This window comes from Nematostella vectensis, chromosome 1 (assembly GCF_932526225.1).
Source record: "Nematostella vectensis chromosome 1, jaNemVect1.1, whole genome shotgun sequence".
Taxonomy (NCBI): Eukaryota; Metazoa; Cnidaria; class Anthozoa; order Actiniaria; family Edwardsiidae; genus Nematostella; species Nematostella vectensis.
Genome location: NC_064034.1, coordinates 13,849,191 through 13,868,616, shown reverse-complemented (window position 1 = coordinate 13,868,616; position 19,426 = coordinate 13,849,191). Strand labels below are relative to the sequence as shown.

Here is a 19,426-nt window from a genome sequence, read left to right as displayed (position 1 = left end):
ACTTGGTTTTGTGGTCATCGCGCGGTTACCCTGTAGTGTCACAAATCAGCCAGCCAGTAATAAAGCAGCGCAACTCTCAAGCTCCTCTCTGTTCGGACGCTTTTACGTGTTTTTAGTTCGAAAGCTTGAAAATAGTATTTAATAAGAAAATATGCGGATTCAAATAGGCTGAAGTCTTTGAGGTAGTGTTTTGTTTGAAGTAAGAGCCTATAGTAAAATCTACCCGTGTTCGTGAATCCCGCCCGTGGCAGCAGCTAAAAAGAGGACTAAGAGAGGCTCTACACTACCGTTCTATATTTATTTACGTCTATCATCACGTCACGTCCTTTGGATTGATGTCTGTTTTCAGCTATAAAAATAATTCAATTGTGTCAACGAGTTTCTTGCTGGCAGAAAGTCGACAACTTCACAGTTTACAACAAAAGCGAACACAACCACAGGTGACAAAAAGAAAGAGTTTTAGACGACGATTTGTATTGGGAACATGACAGTTTTTTTTTTTTCTTTTATTGTTGTGCTTTTATAATGCTCGTTTCTTCGTGTTTTTTTCATAACCAATCGCTGAAACTACAACTCCGTACAAGCTTTAGTTTAACGTCAATATGCCATATCAAAGTCATCTATCTTGTTTTGATTGGCTAAAATACCATCTACTTGAATTCCGATTGGCTTATAATTTTAACTTGCACTTGAATGTTTTTTATTCTACTGAAAAACGCCATGAAAATGTTAAATACGTAAATACTTACATGTTCTATAAATTCAGGCGTATTTCCTTTACCGTAAGTAAGAATTTAACAAGAGAAATACCTAGGAGTCTAGTTACTGTATCAATGTCACTTAGCTTGTTGGATTTATACATGAGTTTCTAGAGTTTGCTTTGAGAATTTGTGGTCTAATCAGACAATTTGAGCATAACACATCCTTTGATATTCCTTGTTCTCTCTATACTTTATTGACTGCGTTGAGATATTTTTAAATATCTTTAGCCTTTAAAAAGGCTGACAAATATCATCCTGTCATATAATGCTAAAAAAGACCTTTCTTGTCTTTATATTTTGTGTATTTAGTCTTTTCGAAGATACTGCAACTTTTTCAACATTTTCATAACTACATTGACTTTACAGTTACAAGAGAATTTTCTCATCGAAAATAAAAAACAAAAACAAAATGCAACCCATATTACCTATATTTTTTTGCTTTAAAATTGTCTGCATCTTGTATACTTTCTAATGTGTTTATTAGTTTGTATTTAAATAATTGCGGAAAATTAGTAAGGTTATAAATGGCATGATGAAAATATTGTTTTGAAAGAAAAAAATACTTAATTGTTTTCACTCTTATTTAGGTAAAACCAACTAAGGACTACCTGAGAGCCATGATTGATTCTAAAGGCTGGAAGCCATGAGAATAGGCAAATGTCTTAAAGATAATTGTTAATTGAGGTATAATTGAGGTATTCGAGTTGGACTTCAGTTAGGGAAAGTACTTTTCAGTTCAATACATTGAATTCCTGTAGTTCTCTGTACAGGTGAAGAATTGCTGATGTACATGTGCTGTACATGTGCTTATCAAAGTACAGCATTGATGGGAGAACATAACTAGTCATTTTTTATTTCCATTTTGTTTAGTTTGCTTTTTTAATTTGTTGCGTCTTTGTATTTAATCATGTCGAGAAAGTCATCAAAAAAGGCAGCGAAGAACCGAACTGATTCTTTATCTCTCGGTCCGACTACTATCGTCGAGGACTAGGAATTGGTTACAATGGCGGCCGTGAAAAATCTTCTGGCCGTCTAGGAATCCATGATGAGATCCCTATTTGAATCAATGGTATTGCAGATAAGTAGCCGGGTCGATGACCTGGTAGAGAAGGTTTCGGGCCTAAAGGCAAGCCTTGAGTTCACTCAGAGTGAGGTTGAACGCTTTGGGCCTATCAACAAGAAAGTTAAAGAGACTGACAGCGAGGTTTAAAATAAAGGACGCTCTCGAGTATCTCGAGAACCAGTCGAGACGTAATAATATACGTGTGTCCGGAATACCCGAAAGTCCAAAGAGTCGTGGGCCGATTCAGAAGCTAAAGTGAAAGAGGCGATCCAGACGAAGCTTGGTTTGGAGATTAAGATCGAAAGGGCGCACCGCGTAGAAAGGAAAAAGGCAAAGGGCAGATCCTTGACGCAGTCGGAGAAAGAGAGGCCGAGGACGATTGTCTGTAAACTCAAGGACTGGAAGGCGAAGGAGGCGGTTGTGAGAAAGGCCAGGATTGATAAGCCGGCGGGTCTCTACGTTGCAGAAGATCTTGCAAGGGCTACACTTCTTAAGAGGGAAGCTAAAATCGAAGAGATGAAGAAGGCGAGAGCTGAAGGGAAGAGGGCTTAATTCATACTAGATTGCCTAATTATTAGAGATCAGAAACAGAATGCAGCCGAAGGTAACATCCAGGCAGCCGGCAGCGGATAGTGTGATAAGTAATCTGAATATTCCTTTAGCTTACGTTTTGCCTTTTTGTCATTTATCGGATGAAGATTTTCAATTAGCGCTTTTTGAACAGCAAAATGGCGTAATTAGATTCGATCATGATCGATTAGAAAATCTTAAATTTAACCCCTTAGTTTCTGAAACAAACAAGCAACTTAGCTTATGCGTTAATAATGATCCCGATGCAAATTTCTATTCGTCGTTTTCATGTGACTACTACATCGAGGATCAATTTAACGAATTAGTGAATAGTAAGACGCAAAAGGGGTTGTCTATTTTACATTTGAATACCCGAAGTTTGTCCGGTAATTTTGATAAGGTAACCAATTTACTGTCAACACTGAATTTAAATTTCTCAATGATAGGAATTAGTGAGACTTGGCTAAAAAAATGTTTGTCATTCTTGTGACATTCCAGGCTACAATTATGCTCATGAACCACGCAAAGGCAGAACTGGGGGAGGTGTTGGCTTGTATCTAAAACAGGAATTCGAGTTTAAATGCCGCCCGGAAATATGCTTTCCTGATACTTGCGCGGAATCCTTATTTGTTGAAATAACTCGACGAAAGGAAAGAAACATTATTGTTGGCGTTGTCTATAGACCGCCAGAAAAAGACGTACAAGAATTTTGTGATGAACTAGATCAAATTCTTTTAGCCATCTCTAAAAATAACAAGTTGTGTATATTAATGGCTGATTGGAATTTGGACCTAATGAAGCATGATACCCATCGTTTAACTGCTGAATTTTTGGACATAATGTATTCTAAAATGTTTTTTCTTTTGATAACGAGCCCAACAAGAATAACTTCTCATACCGCTACACTTCTTGACAATATCTTTATTAACGACCACGATAGTTTCAGTAAAAGCGGGATATTGTTTTCGGATGTATCTGATCACTTACCAGTTTTTACTTTACTTTCAGAAAATATTAATGTTGTTGATCACAAACAATGGACATTTTATAGAGAAAAATCCGCCACCAGCAAGGCGAAATTTAGATCTGAACTAGAAATGCACAGTTGGGATCATATCCCTGATGATGATCCTTGTAGTGCTTATAGCGATTTCTTAGATACGTTTACGACGATTTATAACAATTGTTTTCCATTAAAAAAAGTAAAAACAAAGAAAAGCATTACAAGGAAGCCTTGGTTAACTAAAGGTCTCCTGAGGTCAATCAAGAAAAAAAATAACTTATATAGACAATTCTTATGCTCTCCAACATTACGTCACGAACATCAATATAAGAAGTTTAGAAATAAGCTTAATCACATACTTAAAATAGCAAAGCGTGATTATTATGACAAAAAACTATTCGAATACAAATCCGACGTTAAAAAAACCTGGAGAATTCTTAATGTTATTAATCGTCGTCAAAGTAATTCACGTTTGCCTTCTACATTTAAGGTTGCCGGCCGTGAAGTCAGCGATTCGATGGAGATTGCAAATGCTTTTTGTGATTATTTCACAAATCTTAGTCCCTCGTTAGCGGAGAAAGTACCATCTTCTGATAAATGTTTCTCTAGTTTTCTGAACAATGATATTCTTAATTCAATATTTTTTTCTGATACTGATCACCAAGAAATCATTGAGATCTGCTCAAGCCTTCGTCCTGGCACAGCTGCTGGGTTTGACAATATCCACATAGATATTATAAAGCCAAATATTGATATAATTTCCAAACCAATAGCTGATATTATCAATTTATCTACTCGGTCTGGTATAGTCCCAAAGAAGTTAAAAGTGGCACGCGTTTTACCACTGTTTAAGGCTGGTGATCAGGCTTTTTATGCAACCTATAGACCTGTGTCCGTCTTACCAGTTTTTTCGAAATTTTTCGAGAAAGTTGTGTATAAACGTTTATATAATTTCCTGATTAAATATGATATTCTATCAAATAACCAATATGGTTTTAGAAAGGACCATTCGACAGCTCTTGCACTTCTTCATTTATACGATACTCTATCTAGTGCTATTGATTATAAAAAATATACATACTCTAGGCGTTTTTATTGATCTGTCAAAGGCGTTTGACACGGTCAATCATGGCATTTTACTAGCTAAATTGCATAACTATGGAATACGTGGAACTCCTCTCAAATGGTTTGAAAGTTATCCAGGGGTGGATCCAGGTTTTTGAGTGAGTAGTTTCTACCGAAACACCAACAATAGAGGTGTTTGAGAGGAATGCTCCCCAAAAAAATTTGAAATTTCAAGCTCTATAAATGACATTTTCTGCATTTTCAGAAAAGTTAATTACCCCAAAAAGAACAAAAAAACATGCTATCATAAAGGCAAAAAAAGCTTTATTTTGTTGAAGGTGGTACATGGAACACCTTGCTCTACAAAAAAAATATATGGTATCCAAACCGGTGCCACTGGTCTATGTCCAATATAGCTGCCTACTAACTGTCTTTGAGCAGGAGAAGGAAAAATGGTACTTATAGATGGCAAGCCTGTGTTGGTCCTTGGTCCAGGAGTTTTCAAGATAATAAGAAAAAAATACAATATTAATATCGTATGTCATATACAAAAGATATGTACAAATTATAGACAATATAATTTGAATAAAAACTCCCCTTTTTCATCCTTGGGGACTGCAGTAACTGGAGCTCTGGAGAAAAATCCAACATTGTTATCATAGTTTAAAAGAGAAAAGTAGTGAATGATTATAAAAAGAATATAATTTGAAAAAAACTCCCCTTTTTCATCCTTGGGAACAGCAGCCACTGGAGCTCTGGAGAAAAATACAACATTAATATCAAGTTATAAAAATGAGAAGTACTAAATGATTATAAAATATATATATAATTTGAGAAATACTCCCCTTTTTTATCCTTTGAAACTGCAGCTTCTGGAGCCCAGGGAAATGTTTGTAAACCATTCGAGCTTAACATGAAATCCCAGTGTCAATAGAAAAATTAAAATCATCACTAAATAAAAAAAACATCTAGAAATGACTTTTTAAGAAAGTTATACAGGCACCAGTTTGAGTTTCTGTAGCTGTTCTCCATCAGTTTAAAGGTAAGACCCAGATGGAACATAACTCACAAGCCCTCTAGAAACAGATGGTGCAAAAATTTAAGTTAATATGTTTGCCATTCTCATTCTCCTAGGGTGCAATTGAGCAAATAAATCTATTATTCTGTCCAGGTCTAAATCCATGTCTTTGTGGGTATACATTAGTGCCAGCCCATTCAATCTGTCCTCAGTCATTGTGCTTCTCAAATAGGTTTTAAGATTTCGAAGGGATGAAATGGATCTCTCACAAGAAGCAGATGAAATTGGAAGTGTGATCAGGATCTTTAACATGAAATAAATATTGACATATGCATCTTTGTCAATATCCTCCAGTGTAGCCTTAAGAGTGTCTGGAATCACTTCTCCTCTGTTATCCCTCCCCTTCCATAATCTCTCCCATAATAAAAGCTCTGCCTGTAAACCTATATAATTTGGCATGTCCTGTCTGTAATAGTTACAAAATTCTAAAACATTAGGCTTCCAGTCATCAGTAGCAATCAAAACAGAGGGTATGATCGAAATACCTTTGTAGCAGATAAATACATCATCCTTGAATCTAGAATCGAGCTGCTCGAGTACATGGTCTAGGAAAACTCTGCTCAGATTTATCTTGTAATAGTCTTCAGGATTTGAAGCAGGAGCATTGGGTCTATGTGTCTGTCTCTGAGCTACCCTTGGCATATCTGGTTGTACATCTACTTGTCTTGCGATAGTCACTGCATCCTGGTACAGTTCATGGTGTGTGGCATCAATGTCATTGCTCATTTCTGTGAGAACTGATATCAGAAGAGCAAGTTCTTCTTTAGCTTTCAGGATATCCATAGCTTTACTTTGCAGCTTCACTGTAAGTGGCTTAGTTAGTGCCAAAATATGTCTGACAATAACAATAGCAACAATAAAGGAAAAGTTGATAGCATTAAGTAATGATTGGGCATCTTGTCTGCTGGTAGGATTCCAGTTGGTATTTTCATGCTTGTGTCTGTTCATTGAGATATCTTCTATTGTAGCTGTGACTGGATGGAGAAGCTCAACTATTCGGTCCATAGCATCTATCCTTTCAATCCATCGGGTGTGGCATACATTAATTAAAGAAGTGTGTTTTTTTTTTGCAAAAGTTCTATGATCCTGAATTCTAAATGTTCTTGTCGCTTGGGAGAGTTGTCAAAAAAATTCAAAAAGCTTTCGCACAACATCCATCATGTTTCTGACATTTGGTATTTGGCAGGTATTGGCAATACACAAATTCAGCTGGTGATTCATGCTAGGACAAAAATTGCCATCTCATGTTCTGCTCTGATTAACGAGGAGGCTCCATTAATTCGTCCAGCCATATTGCCAGCGCCATCATAACATTGGCCACGACAGTCTTCCATCATCCATCCTAAGTCTACTACAGCTGCAGTTATAAGGTCTTTGATGGACTCTCCTGTTGTTCCCTCCTTACAAATATAAAATCCAATAAATTCTTCTCTGAAGTTTTTGGTTGAGTCGAGAAATCTAATCACAACAGAAAGATTTTCTTTGTTTGCTATATCAGCCGCTATATTGCTATCTCTCATTTCCTGGGATAAATTATTTAAAATATGAGCACCAACAGTTGATATCATTTGATTCTGGATGGTCTTTGAAATGTATGTGGCATTTCATGGTGAATTTTCTAGGTGCTGCTCCAGTATTTGGTCACCACTATCTACCCGGAATTCAAGCAGTGCCTGGAAATTACCAGCTAGGGCAGCATTAGTGGGGTCACCATCCCTCTAAGTGGAGATATTGATTTTCCCACAGAAAATAATTGTTTTAAAAAGGGACCTAAGGATATCACGGTTTCTAGCAAAATACACCAAAATCTGGAAATCGACTCTGCCAAATTTTCGTCTTTAATAAGACTTCTTCAGGGCAGACTGAAGAAGGTGAATCGTTACAAGCTTATTTATTTATTTATTTATTTATTTTTTATGATGTAAATAAGCTTGTAACGATTCACCTTCTTCAGTCTGCCCTGAAGAAGTCTTATTAAAGACGAAAGACCTTTATTTGCTGATGATACAAGTATATTTTTCTCCCATAAAAACTTAGACTCATTATGTCTCACAATCAATAATGAACTTACCAAATTAACAGATTGGTTTTGTTCAAACAAGTTATCTATAAATATAAAAAAATCAAACTATATTATCTTTATGCCACGGCAAAAAAGCCAAAACCTTGGTATAAAGGTCACCTTAGGTGATCAGAATATAAAGCGAGTTAAAGAAGCAGTATTTTTAGGTGTTATTCTTGACGAACACTTGACATGGTTACCACATATTACCAATGTCGCGCGTAAGGTTTCAAAAGCTGTAGGAATTATGTATAAAGCAAGTTTTTGCCTTTCAAAGCAATCACTATTGACGTTGTATTATTCTTTGTTATATCCATACTTGCAATACTGTGTTAGTGTTTGGGGATCCACTTATCCATCTAATTTAAATCGTATTCTCATGCTCCAAAAACGAGCAATACGTATAATTGTTGGAGCATCCTATGATGCACACACTGATCCGATATATAGGAATATAAACATATTGAAATTCAATTATTTTTTTTTTATTTCAAATAGGCAAGTTAATGTATAAATTTAAAAATAGGTTACTTCCCTAAACATTTAACAGGATATTTCAATTGAACTCTCAAATTCACGATTATTACACGAGAAGCTCTAACTTGTTCCATATTTCAAAGTTTAGAACAAATATACATAAGTTTGCGTTAAGACAACAGGGACCTAAATATTTCAATTCATTGTCTTCTGATATTCAGTCTGCCAAAACGCTTAACTCTTTTTGTAATAAGTTAAAGACTTCTCTTATTAACTCTTAATTTTTTTTCTTTCTCGATTTGTGTTTGTGTGTGTGTGTTTTTTATATAAGTATGAAAAAAATATGAAAGCTCTCCTAACAAATATTTATATAATTAATCTGACTGTCCGAACTATCAAATATGTATTTTCTGTTAAGATTTAGGAGGTCCGTCTCGTATAAGCCTTGAGGTTTACACTATGTAAATTATTATATTATTATCTTTATTTAAAAAAATGTATTAAGTGATAAAACAATAAACTGAAACTGAAACTGAATAATTTAGTAGGGGATTTCTTACTTTTATACAACAGTATAAGTGTAATAGTTTTTTTAGAGCAAGATACTTTCTCTCAATGATAAATCTGTTAAGAAAACATTTATCTATCAACCTAAAGATAATGAGGAAAGGGGAAATGTTAGGAGAGTGTTTTTGCATTACTGTGAATTTTTTTATCAAAGATAATATAGTCCCATTTCTTCCTTTTTTCTCTCTCTGTTAACTATTTTTTGTACGCAATTGATATTTTTCACTGTTTATTCTCTGCACCCTAAATAAATTAAAATAGGTTAGGTTTGAAAATAGACATATTCATTTAGCTCTACTTTGAGTAATATCAAGGGTTTTTTTTAGAATTTGCTTCCCAAGTCAATTTGTTCTCCTCCTTTGCATTTAATTTTGGAGTGGCATTCAGGGTTTCTATAAAACAGCAGGCCACCTTGCTTAAGGGTGGGTGCACCAACATGTAATGCATGACTGTTACATCCTTGGTGCTGAAGTATTACCAGTAAGTGATAGACAAAACTTCCATATGGCACCTGAAATGTATAACATTTTCTCTTTGGAATACTGTTGTATTATTTGTTTCTTTGCAAGGGCAAGGCTGGTCAGAATGTAGCTTTGATACAAGTCTACATTAGTGAAACTTCTATAAAGGGAAGGGGTTTTTATTAGAGCAAGGTGCTTAAATTATATAAAGATAACTTGTGCTTTTTCAATAATAAATTTGTAAAGAAAACAGTTTTATATCAAACCTAAGGGTAATAGGAAAAGGAAAAAAATACTAGGAAACTTTTAAATAGAGTCACATTTCTTCCTTTTTGCGCTCCCCTTTGAATTTGTGTTTATTTGTATAGACAGCCTTTTTCACACCAAGGTTTAGTATTTGTTAATTTTCATACTGCATATTTGATATTATTAAATGAGTGCTTGCTTGATCCATTTTATAATTTAATATATAGATTGAGGCACTGCGTAAAAGCGGAGCCAGCATTGAACACCTTTTGACTGATCGAGGTATTTTGGGGGAATCTAGGATCCTGCTCTTTACTGAGATTTATTTATTGGACCAACCAAATGGATTAAGGCCTTATTCAATAATTTAAATTATGCAGTACATTAAAGTTTTTCAAACACAATCCCTGGTGTTAATATGTCTGTCGAAGTTGTCAAGAGTCTAATGGTAAATTCTTATGTCCCATCATAGAAGTTCCATTATGAATATTTTTTTAATCAAAACAATACTCCGACAAGCTTTACCCTTGTGCAGAATATGTCATGGATATAACAGCATTCCAAAGATTTTAAATAATATATTTAGACTGTTTCTAAACCATACTGTCATGCTTAGTAATGCCATACTGTAATTTTTATGTATTGATTTAGTGGCGATTCTCTTCTTCATTGGACCGAATATTCAGAAAAATGTCTGGAAATTAAAATCCAAAAATATATCTCCTTTCATGCATCACATATTGGTGCACCCACCCTTTACCATATAAGGGCCTTGTTGTTGGTGGCCCACACCAAAATGAATGCAATGAAGAAAAAACAGATTGATTTTGGAAGCAAATCCTAAAAAAACATCTAAGGCATTACTGACAGTGCTAAAATGCTAACGTCTAATTTCAAAACAAACCCTTTCATTGATCTATGTTTGGGGTAGAGAGGAAGCAAAGAATATCTATTGACTAAAACATAGTCGACGGGAGAGGAGATATAAAGGGAATTGACTCAACTTGAAAGGTTTGGTGAAAAAATATAAAAGTAATGAAAATAGTTTGATTGAGCATTTCTTGACATTTCCCCTTTCCCATTATCTTTACCCTTTTACCACCACAGGCCTCTAAAAGAGGCCATGTCTATGCTATCAAGCTATGTGAACAGAATTCTATTATTGAAAAAGAACAAGGTTGTTGCTAATGTTATAAAGTTTAAGTATCTTGCCCTAAAAAAACCCTTCCCCTTAATAAAAGTTCCATTAATGTACATTTGTAAAGCTCCATTCTGACAAGCTTTGTCCTTGCGAAGAACAAGTAATGGATGAAACAGAATTTCAAAGATAGAATATAGTGTCAGACACAATTTTAGATAAGAAGAAGAATACAGAAGTTTTAATGTACCATTTTAAGTGGTGATTTTCCATCCCTATGGGAATTAATATATATAAATATACATCCAGTAATGCATTATATTTTGGTTCTTTTGGAATCCCTGGATCCAACAATTCCAATGAAATAAATCTAAACCTTTAAAATAAATGTAATGGGAAAGAGACTTGGAAAGGAAATCCTAAAAAGAAGATATGTCAAAGTACTAAATGAAAATTTGTAATTTAAAAATCAAATCTGTTCATTAATTTATTTTTTTGTGTAGAGGGGAAATAGCAAAGAGCATCAATTGCATAAAAATAGTCAACAGAGAGAAGAAAAAGGAAGAAATGTGACTCTTCTTTAAATGTTTGAAAAGAAAATATTTATAATAACAATTATGTGATAATTATATTCAGTACTTTCCTAAAATTTCCCCTTTCCATGATCTTTAGGTTGATAGAAAACTGTTTTCGTTACAGATGTATTATTTATAAAGCAAAAGTTAGTTTTTAGTTTTTTATAAGTGTCTTGTTCTAAAAAAAACCTATTGAGTGTGTACTGCTGAATCACATAGTAATGCCCTAGTCATTTGAGCCCCCTCCCTTATGGTCCTGCGGAAGTCAGGGGTTAATGTGGGGTTTTAGATTACTTTTTAACCAGAATATATCAAGAGGGGTGGTGGTATTGACTGTTTTTGACTCTTAACTTGGAAACAGGCTTTTATTAAAGTCTAATCCCCCACCCTTTTCTGGGACCATGTGTGTGGGGTTATTCACTAGTCAAATGACTAGTGAATAAGAACTCCCTACAGCTAATCTTTCAAGACATGGTTTTCAATTCTCATGTCTTCCAGTCTTTAGCATTCATTTTCCCCCTCAGGTAGTCCCTGGTTCATAAAAGAGTGATATTTCTTTCAAAACAATCTTTTCATCAAGACATTTATAATCTAACTAATTTCCACAACTATTTAAAAAATAAATAAACACATGAGATGCAAGATGCAGACAATAACAACAATACATATTGGCAAAAGGGTGGAATTTTTTTTAATCCTCGGTAAGGAAAATTTCTCTTGTAAGTTGAGAAAGTTGCTGTATCTTCTAAGGATATATGTATCTTTTTAGGACTAATAGCACAGGATATAAAGACAAGAACGGTCTTCATTAGCAGTATATGACAAATGCAACACGATATTGGTTAGCCTTTATGAAATATTTCAACACAATCAAGAATAAAGATAGAACAAAGAATGTCAAAACAAAAGCTGTTATGCTCAAATAATTTGATTACTAAGTTAAGTACTCGCATTCTCAAAGCGAACAAAAAGGACAACAAAAAGCCTAATAACTGTCATATCCTCAATAGACAATACAAATCGTCGTCCAAAACTCACCTTGCATTGTTTTTGTCGCTTTCTTGTGGTTGTGTTCGCTTTAAAATTTACTAGCTAAAACCAGACATATTCTTACATAAAGCTTGGCGTGAATGAATGTTAGTAGATCCCCTCTAGTTGACTTTATCCTTAAGTCACAAAATGTAAGGAATTTTCAGAAACATAAATAGCTATTGTGCTGGCGTCGATCTTAGAAAAACCCACTTTGGCTTTGCTCTATTCTCAATTCTATACAAAGTTTACGTGGTATTTGTAATTTTAGTCATTGAAGTCTACTGGCAAATTATTCTAATTAATTCTATAAAATTTTGGATTAGACAGATAGCTCTACAAAGACGAGAAGAACTGAGGGCTGCTTACTGCGCAAACCCAGATATGCTGATGTTTTTGGACGAATCTGGTTTTGTTTTTAGTTTTTACTTACGACAAACACGCATTTCGAGAATTGCGCATTTACATACACTTAAATGGCTTCTCTCGTCAACACTAAAATAATCTTTTTTTTTTTTCGTAATCGCCCAAAAAGGCTAATGAACAGTCAGTCGTTCTTGTGTTTAAAAACATGGTTTAATGTTATTTTTTATTTTCTAGGACAAAACGAATCACAAGAGAAATGTAATACACAGAAGCCATTGATTTTGAATCATAGAAAACTAAGTACTAAAAGGTGAAAGAAATCTAAAGCAATACTATATAATATTAATCTACATTTAGATTTATATAATATTAATCTACATTAATATACTTTCAGTTAGATATAAACAAGCCATAGATATAGGAAAACAAGTTTATTGTAATACAACAAAATAGTTATTGTATTGATAAACAGAATTTATAGCTACTGTATTATTGAAACTTTAATTGTCAATCATACTGTTTGATAAACTTGATAACTGTTTAAAACATTTTTGAATAAATGTCTAGTTTGGAATATTGTACAGCAAACTAATTCTCCAACATATTAATGGTAAACGTGATAACTGTTCATGTTACTGGATGTACAAAATGGTACGATTATTTAGATTGTTCAACAACTCTCTGGCAAGAGCAATGTTATCCATCATGTGGACATCTGGATAGATTTTCTCCAGTATAGATTGGTGAATCAGAAAAAACATTTACGTCACGTCTAGTGGTTGGATAGTGGTATGCATATTGGTGGCTAGTTTTTTTCTTTCACTCCAGACTCTGATGTGAACATAAGACAATGTATAAACATGGCCTATAGAAAAATTAAAAAAGAAATGTCAGTTAACATAGCACAGTGGTATTATGTTTGCATACCCATTATCATATTGCGCATGTGAGCATTTTCAAATTTTGAGCATGGCGCAATATTAATAATAAAATATTATTATTATCATTAATATTAAATACTTACCAGTTTTGACATTGTCGATGTGAGACTCCCAAATATCTATTGAAATCCTTCCTGATCCGTCGTCCAATACTGCTTCAAGAAGTTTAAGTCTTTTACGAGGACTTCCAACCATACGCTGGTATTTGAAAGCAAAGATTTTGCCTTTGACTGTGACGACATCCCATTCTTTGGAAGTATTGAGAACATCTAATACTTTGTAAACTGGCGGGTCTACTTCCGTTGGGGTTTGATACTGAAAGGAATATTCATCCTGTTGAGGGGTGGTTATCGCGATCATGTCTTTCACTACAATTTTGTCCTTGGCTGGTGTATAGATGAATGACGTGGTAGGTGAGTTTCACTGGAGATATTTCCTCTTGACTTTCGTGAAGAAAAGGTCATTTGTGAGGGCTATAAAGCAGTGCGTCCACGTTCCGTTTGCAGTTGAAGCGAACAATAATCCATGGTATTTCCATGATTTCTACTGAGTTTGGATAGTTCATGAACATACCCGATAGTAGTGTCTAAACCATACACACACCAGATGGGGTCAAGCAGTCTTTATTACATGTAACAAATATATGAAATATTTACATTCATAATCGTAACAAATATTATCGTATCACTACACACTATTACAATCTTAATTGATTATGTAACTAATCTGTGGTTATTCTACTAATTTACTAAACTTGAAACATATAATTACAACTTAAGACTGCTAAAGGCGAGGGTGGGCGGGAAAACGAAAACTTCGCGCACTATGCGTATGCGTATCGCACGCTCGCTGGAAGCATTTCAAGTGTGACTGGAGAATGTGATGCGCAACTTAGCGTTATAATTCTAGATGATAGTGTTGCGCTTCCGGCCTGCCCCCGGCACGTGGGATGCCTAACATGCCGGAGTTGTGCGTCACAGAATTCAAGGCTCCTGGACAACCCACGGGATAGTTCCGGTCTAGATTTACATTAATAGCCGCGCTATCAATACTCACTTTCGACCAAGGCAACATATTTAGATTTTAAGAGAAAGTATCATAAGCTTATTTTTTTAAATCTTTTAGTTCCTATATTATTACTTGTTAACGAGCTCTAGAGTCCATTTTCGATACGAGTTGCTGTACGACTGGTTCTCGACATTCTTTCCATTACAAATTGCATTCCCACTGTCGACAAACTGTCGCTCCCCGTGGCAATTATCGGAGTTGGGGCATACAGCTCCCTGCTCTGGATCATTGGTAAAAATGATTAAAAGGGCATTACTGAAATGCCGCATTTGTGAGTCTCCGACTAGGAAGAAAGCGTCGAGTTTTTTGGTAAACCACTCTGCAAGCCTCTTCGCTTGAGTAGTTTTTTACTACACACGCCTCGTTCTGTGGAACCCAGTCGTACATCTCGGCGGATATGACTTCGCTGAAATCAGTACACCCTTCGCAGTTACAGTTGCTCGTTCCATTACCACACAGGCCGGTTATTTATTCGTTACAGCAAGGAGTCGGACTGTCTGGCTCGCAAACTGATGGAAGGTCATATCTATACGCAGGTCCAGTTTTTACATCGTACTCTGGCCCGCAATGTAAATCGAGGCGAGACAGTTTTGCCGGTTTATCTCGCAACTCGCGAAGAGCAATGTCTCGATCTCGTTCGTGTTCTGGTGTCACCCACGCCTTCTTTCTCCATTTACCATGTGAAAGGCACTCCAATATATCCCGACAGAAGGGTTTTGCAGTCGGTTCTACCTCTGATTCAACCCAGTGGGCATACTGCTCAGGAATGAAATCTGTTTGTTTAGGATTCAAACGTCTTAAAACAAATGTAGTTAGAAACATCGTCGAGACGTGATAGCTATAAAACCTAACCGTAAGCGAGTCATCCTATTCTTTATCATTTGTGCAATATTTGAGGTAGTAAAAACTTACACAACTAATATTTATGCAATATTTTAAGTGTCTGTTTGTCTTTCGCTTTCGGATAGACCATATGACTACTGTAACATGTTTACACAATTACATTGCAGAAAGATAACTTAACGCAACAGAATTGGGCTTAACAGTTTCTACTAAAAACGCATTTAAATACAAGATTAATAACTCAATTAACACAACCAAGTATTGCCACATTAAAATAAAAAAAAGCTTAGCAGCAGAATCAAACTAAATAATGTATTTCAAACTAACTGTTGACGTCAAACTAAAGCTGTTACGTTGTTTTAGTTTGAGCGATTGGTTATGAAAAAAAACATGAACAAACGAGGATAGTCTAAAACGATAAAGTTGTAAAAACAGCGAAACCTATCACCTTGCGTTAATTTCCGGCGTGACTAGTACTGGCGTATACCCGACACCCTGCGATAATTTCTCGCGTGACATTAGTTTATTCGACTTACACTCACTTTGTTTTCTTTAAACATCAAAGACCTGTATTGTAAACTAACCCACTACTCCCACCAATGCCAAGGAAATTGTCAATTCTCTTCCCTTTTATCTACTTCTGCTCCATATCTCTATATTGGCTGCAGTGATGGTGAAAACTGCGCAAAATACGGCAAGGATTCTTCACCTTAAACCCATATTTGCGAAACAGAGAAATAAGTGTTTGCTCGATTCCGTAATAGGGCAGCTATAGTATTTCCATTTGTTTAAGCATTTCTTCCGGAAGAGGAGAGATGAGATTAACAATAAATGCGTCACGGCTTCCTATGGAAGCGGTTCTATCGTTAGGGCAGAATTCTGTGGCGTTGCAGTGCTTGATGCTGTAGTCCGTCTCGTGTCTTGTTAGGGCGTACATCGTCTTGTCTTGTAGAAGTGTGTTGTTCAATTGGTGCCAACCCTGCTCTAAGAAACAGTCTATATTTAGTTGCATCGCTGTTTCTCCCAGAAGATTTTCACCGATATACCGAAAGACGTCGGAGAAGCAAAGATCGTGACCAATGTGTTGAAAGAGCAGTTTGTCGCTATTGTTAAGCTTAGAGTGCACAACGTTTTGCATGTCACTGTTGTCTTTGCATAACACATGAACCTTTGCGACCTAGAAATAGAAAGAAATATGTTTTATGCAAATTTCATCGTTAATTATAGGTAAATAACGAAGTAATAACGAATTATCTACTCGAATTAATTATTTAGAGATGGTACGGTGGTAGCTTTAACCTAAGAAGGTGGCTAGCTTTACAGGGTTTAAAAAAAATCTGTGTCGAGGAGTTGTTTGACGTTAAGGAAGGGGATATAATTGCATTGGTAAAATGTTGTTGAGGAAGTGCGAGTTTAAAACTAAGCTCCCACTCCCAGTTTCCATTACGGGAGGCTAGTTTCTTTTAAAAAGCTTACGTGTGGGTCTCGGTTGATCTGTCGTCTAACATATGGATGATCTAGGTTGATCTGTCGGCTTACATATGGAAGATCAAGGTTGATCTGTTGGCTTGCATATGGATAATCTAGGTTGATCTGTCAGCTTACATATGGATGATCTAGGTTGATCTGAATCCTTACAACGTGGATGATCTAGGTTGATCTGTAAAGCTTACATGTGCGTGATCTAGATTGCTCTGTAGGCTTGCATATGGATGATCTAGGTTGATCTGTAAAGCTTACTCGAGGGTAATCTATACTGATTTGAAGTTTACAAGTAGGTGATCTAGGCTGAAAAGAGGGCATACATCGTGGACGATCTAGGTTGATCTGTAGGATTACGTATGGATGATCTAGGTTGATCTGTAAAGCTTACATATGGATGATCTACTTTGTTCTGTCAGCTTACATATGGATGATCTAGGTTGATCTGAAGGCTTACATCGTGGGTGATCTAGGTTGATCTGTAAAGCTTACATGTGCGTGATCTAGGTTGATCTGTAAAGGTCACATGTGGATGATCTGGGTTTATCTGTAAAGCTCACATGTGGATGATCTAGGTTGATCTGCAAAGCTCACATGTGGATGATCTAGGTTGATCTGTAAAGCTCACATGTGGATGATCTGGGTTTATCTGTAAAGCTCACATGTGGATGATCTAGGTTGATCTGTAAAGCTCACATGTGGATGATCTAGGTTGATCTGCAAAGCTCACATGTGGATGATCTAGGTTGATCTGTGAAGCTTACATGTGGGTGATCTAGGTTGATCTGTAAAGCTTACATGTGGATGATCTAGGTTGATCTGTAAAGCTCACATGTGGATGATCTAGGTTGATCTGTAGGCTTATATGTGGGTGATCTAGGTTGATCTGAGGGCTTACATGTGTATGATCTAGGTTGATCTGTAGGCTTACATGTAGATGATCTAGGTTGATCTGTAAAGCTTACATGTGGATGATCTAGGTTGATCTGTAAGGCCTCCAGCATTTCTTTCTGTCTCTTTGCAATAATTTCCAGCTTCTTTGGATTTTTGTGTAACACGTACTGTGTTACAATGTGCACTCTCAATCCATCATCTAACATCTAACTGAAACATATAGAAAGGTTTTTATGTATTTTCAGATTACTTTATATCGTTTTTCAGTTTATTGTTTACAACAGTTCGAATCTGACAAATGAAGAAATTCCGGGTGCAGTATTATGCAAAGACATACCATTATCTTTGGAACCATTATTCAACTTGGAACCTGGAACAATATAGAAAATTTTTTATGTATTTTCAGATATTTTGCATGTGAGTATATTGTTTACAACAGTTTTACATGGCGACGAACGTCTTCGTTTACTGTCAGATTGTGAGTCTGACAAACAAGGATATTCAGGGTGCAGAATTGTTAAGACTTACCATTATAACTTGGAACCTTCTGAAACAATATAGAAAAATATTGATGGATTTTCAGATTTGTTTTTATTTTGCTTTTCAGTTAATTGTTTACAACAGTTCTACATGGCGTCCAACGTCTCCGTTTGCTGTCAGATTGTGAATCTAACTAACGAAGATAAGGGTGCAGAATTGCCAAAATCTACCATTATCTAGCTTTCATTCAGTATATCATCAACATGCTTACGACGCCTTGTTGAATTGCCTTCTCCCTCTTTTCTCTTCTCTCTCGGCTCCTACCTCCTCCCCCTCCGCAGGTGTTTCGTTCTCGCGCCTGTGACCTCGACGCCCTGTTTTCCCGAGGATGGGGATTTCGCGCGGAGGGGGGGGAATGCTATAACTTCTGAACAATTGCAGTTAAGTGGCTTAAACTTGGTAACTTTTCCTAAAATCTATCTGCGGAATTTTTTATGCCATTGACATGTCGAGAAGACACTCCAAGTTACCATTGCAACCGTTTATTCACACATAAGTTCCCCAAAACAAAACAAAAAGTATTGAATTTTTCATATTTTGGTCCTGTTTCTCAGATTTAAATGCCTGTTTTGTATAGGTGAAAAGTTTCACAACAATTTTTACTTCAGATATTTGGGGGGAGAGCTGGGTAAATTGTGCTCTTTCAAGGCTGTTGTTAACATTTTATAAGGTAATATTATACATTTATCATTACTATGAGCAGTAATAGATGCATGCAAATACTTGTTTTTTTGTAAATATTCCATATTTTTTTATTTGTTATAACCATCACCGCGCTATAGCCGCGCTATCAATACTCACTTTCGACCAAGGCTACTTTTGGTCGGAAAGCGTCTTCTGCTGACTCGCTGATCTGTGTGGACGAAGACCATTTTTCCGACAAAGAGACTTTGATTTGCGATGCGGTAGATCTTTTTAAACTGCAGTTAGATAATCTAAGAGAACTAGGGTTTCATTGTAGAGAAATAGGGGTTGTTTTGAGCTTGCCTATCCCATTGAGCAATTGATTGCTTGGCTTTTTAAAATAAAAGGAAAGAGCTCTGCATTATGCATAATTTGAAATGTGCAAAAAAAGTACAGTAGACAAAAAATTGAATTAATTGAATATACGTATGCATATTTAAAATAAAAATTAATATGGTTTTGGAGCTAAAAGACGAGTAAGTCTAAGTATTCTTAAGTGGAACACATCAGAAG

The 19,426-nt window shown here is 35.7% G+C and overlaps 2 protein-coding genes across 2 annotated transcripts; both read right to left on the bottom strand.

The window, feature by feature from the left end:
• Positions 1–5,485: 5,485 nt before the first annotated feature.
• Positions 5,486–6,662, bottom strand: LOC125560636 (52 kDa repressor of the inhibitor of the protein kinase-like; the record flags this gene model as incomplete). The annotated part of the gene is made up of 1 exon (XM_048722560.1): positions 5,486–6,662. A coding segment is annotated over one exon (1,101 nt), but the record flags the coding sequence as incomplete, so codon positions are not given.
• Positions 6,663–15,817: 9,155 nt separating this feature from the next.
• LOC116614761 lies at positions 15,818–17,917 on the bottom strand. Its single transcript, XM_048731398.1, has 2 exons — positions 17,761–17,917; positions 15,818–16,490 (listed from the first exon to the last, which is right to left on the bottom strand). The coding sequence occupies exons 1-2, from the start codon at positions 17,893–17,895 to the stop codon at positions 16,083–16,085; spliced, it is 543 nt and encodes a 180-aa protein (XP_048587355.1). The 5' UTR covers positions 17,896–17,917; the 3' UTR covers positions 15,818–16,082.
• Between the last annotated feature and the right edge of the window lie 1,509 nt (positions 17,918–19,426).

Excerpts from the sequence above, each read along its gene's own strand:
- LOC116614761 (XM_048731398.1), bottom strand. The coding sequence starts at position 17,895 with ATGTTAGATGATGGATTGAGAGTGCACATTGTAACACAGTACGTGTTA. Across the intron at positions 16,491-17,760 it reads TCAACCTAGATCATCCACAT|GTCGCAAAGGTTCATGTGTT; the intron begins GTAAGCTTTACA and ends TTCTATTTCTAG.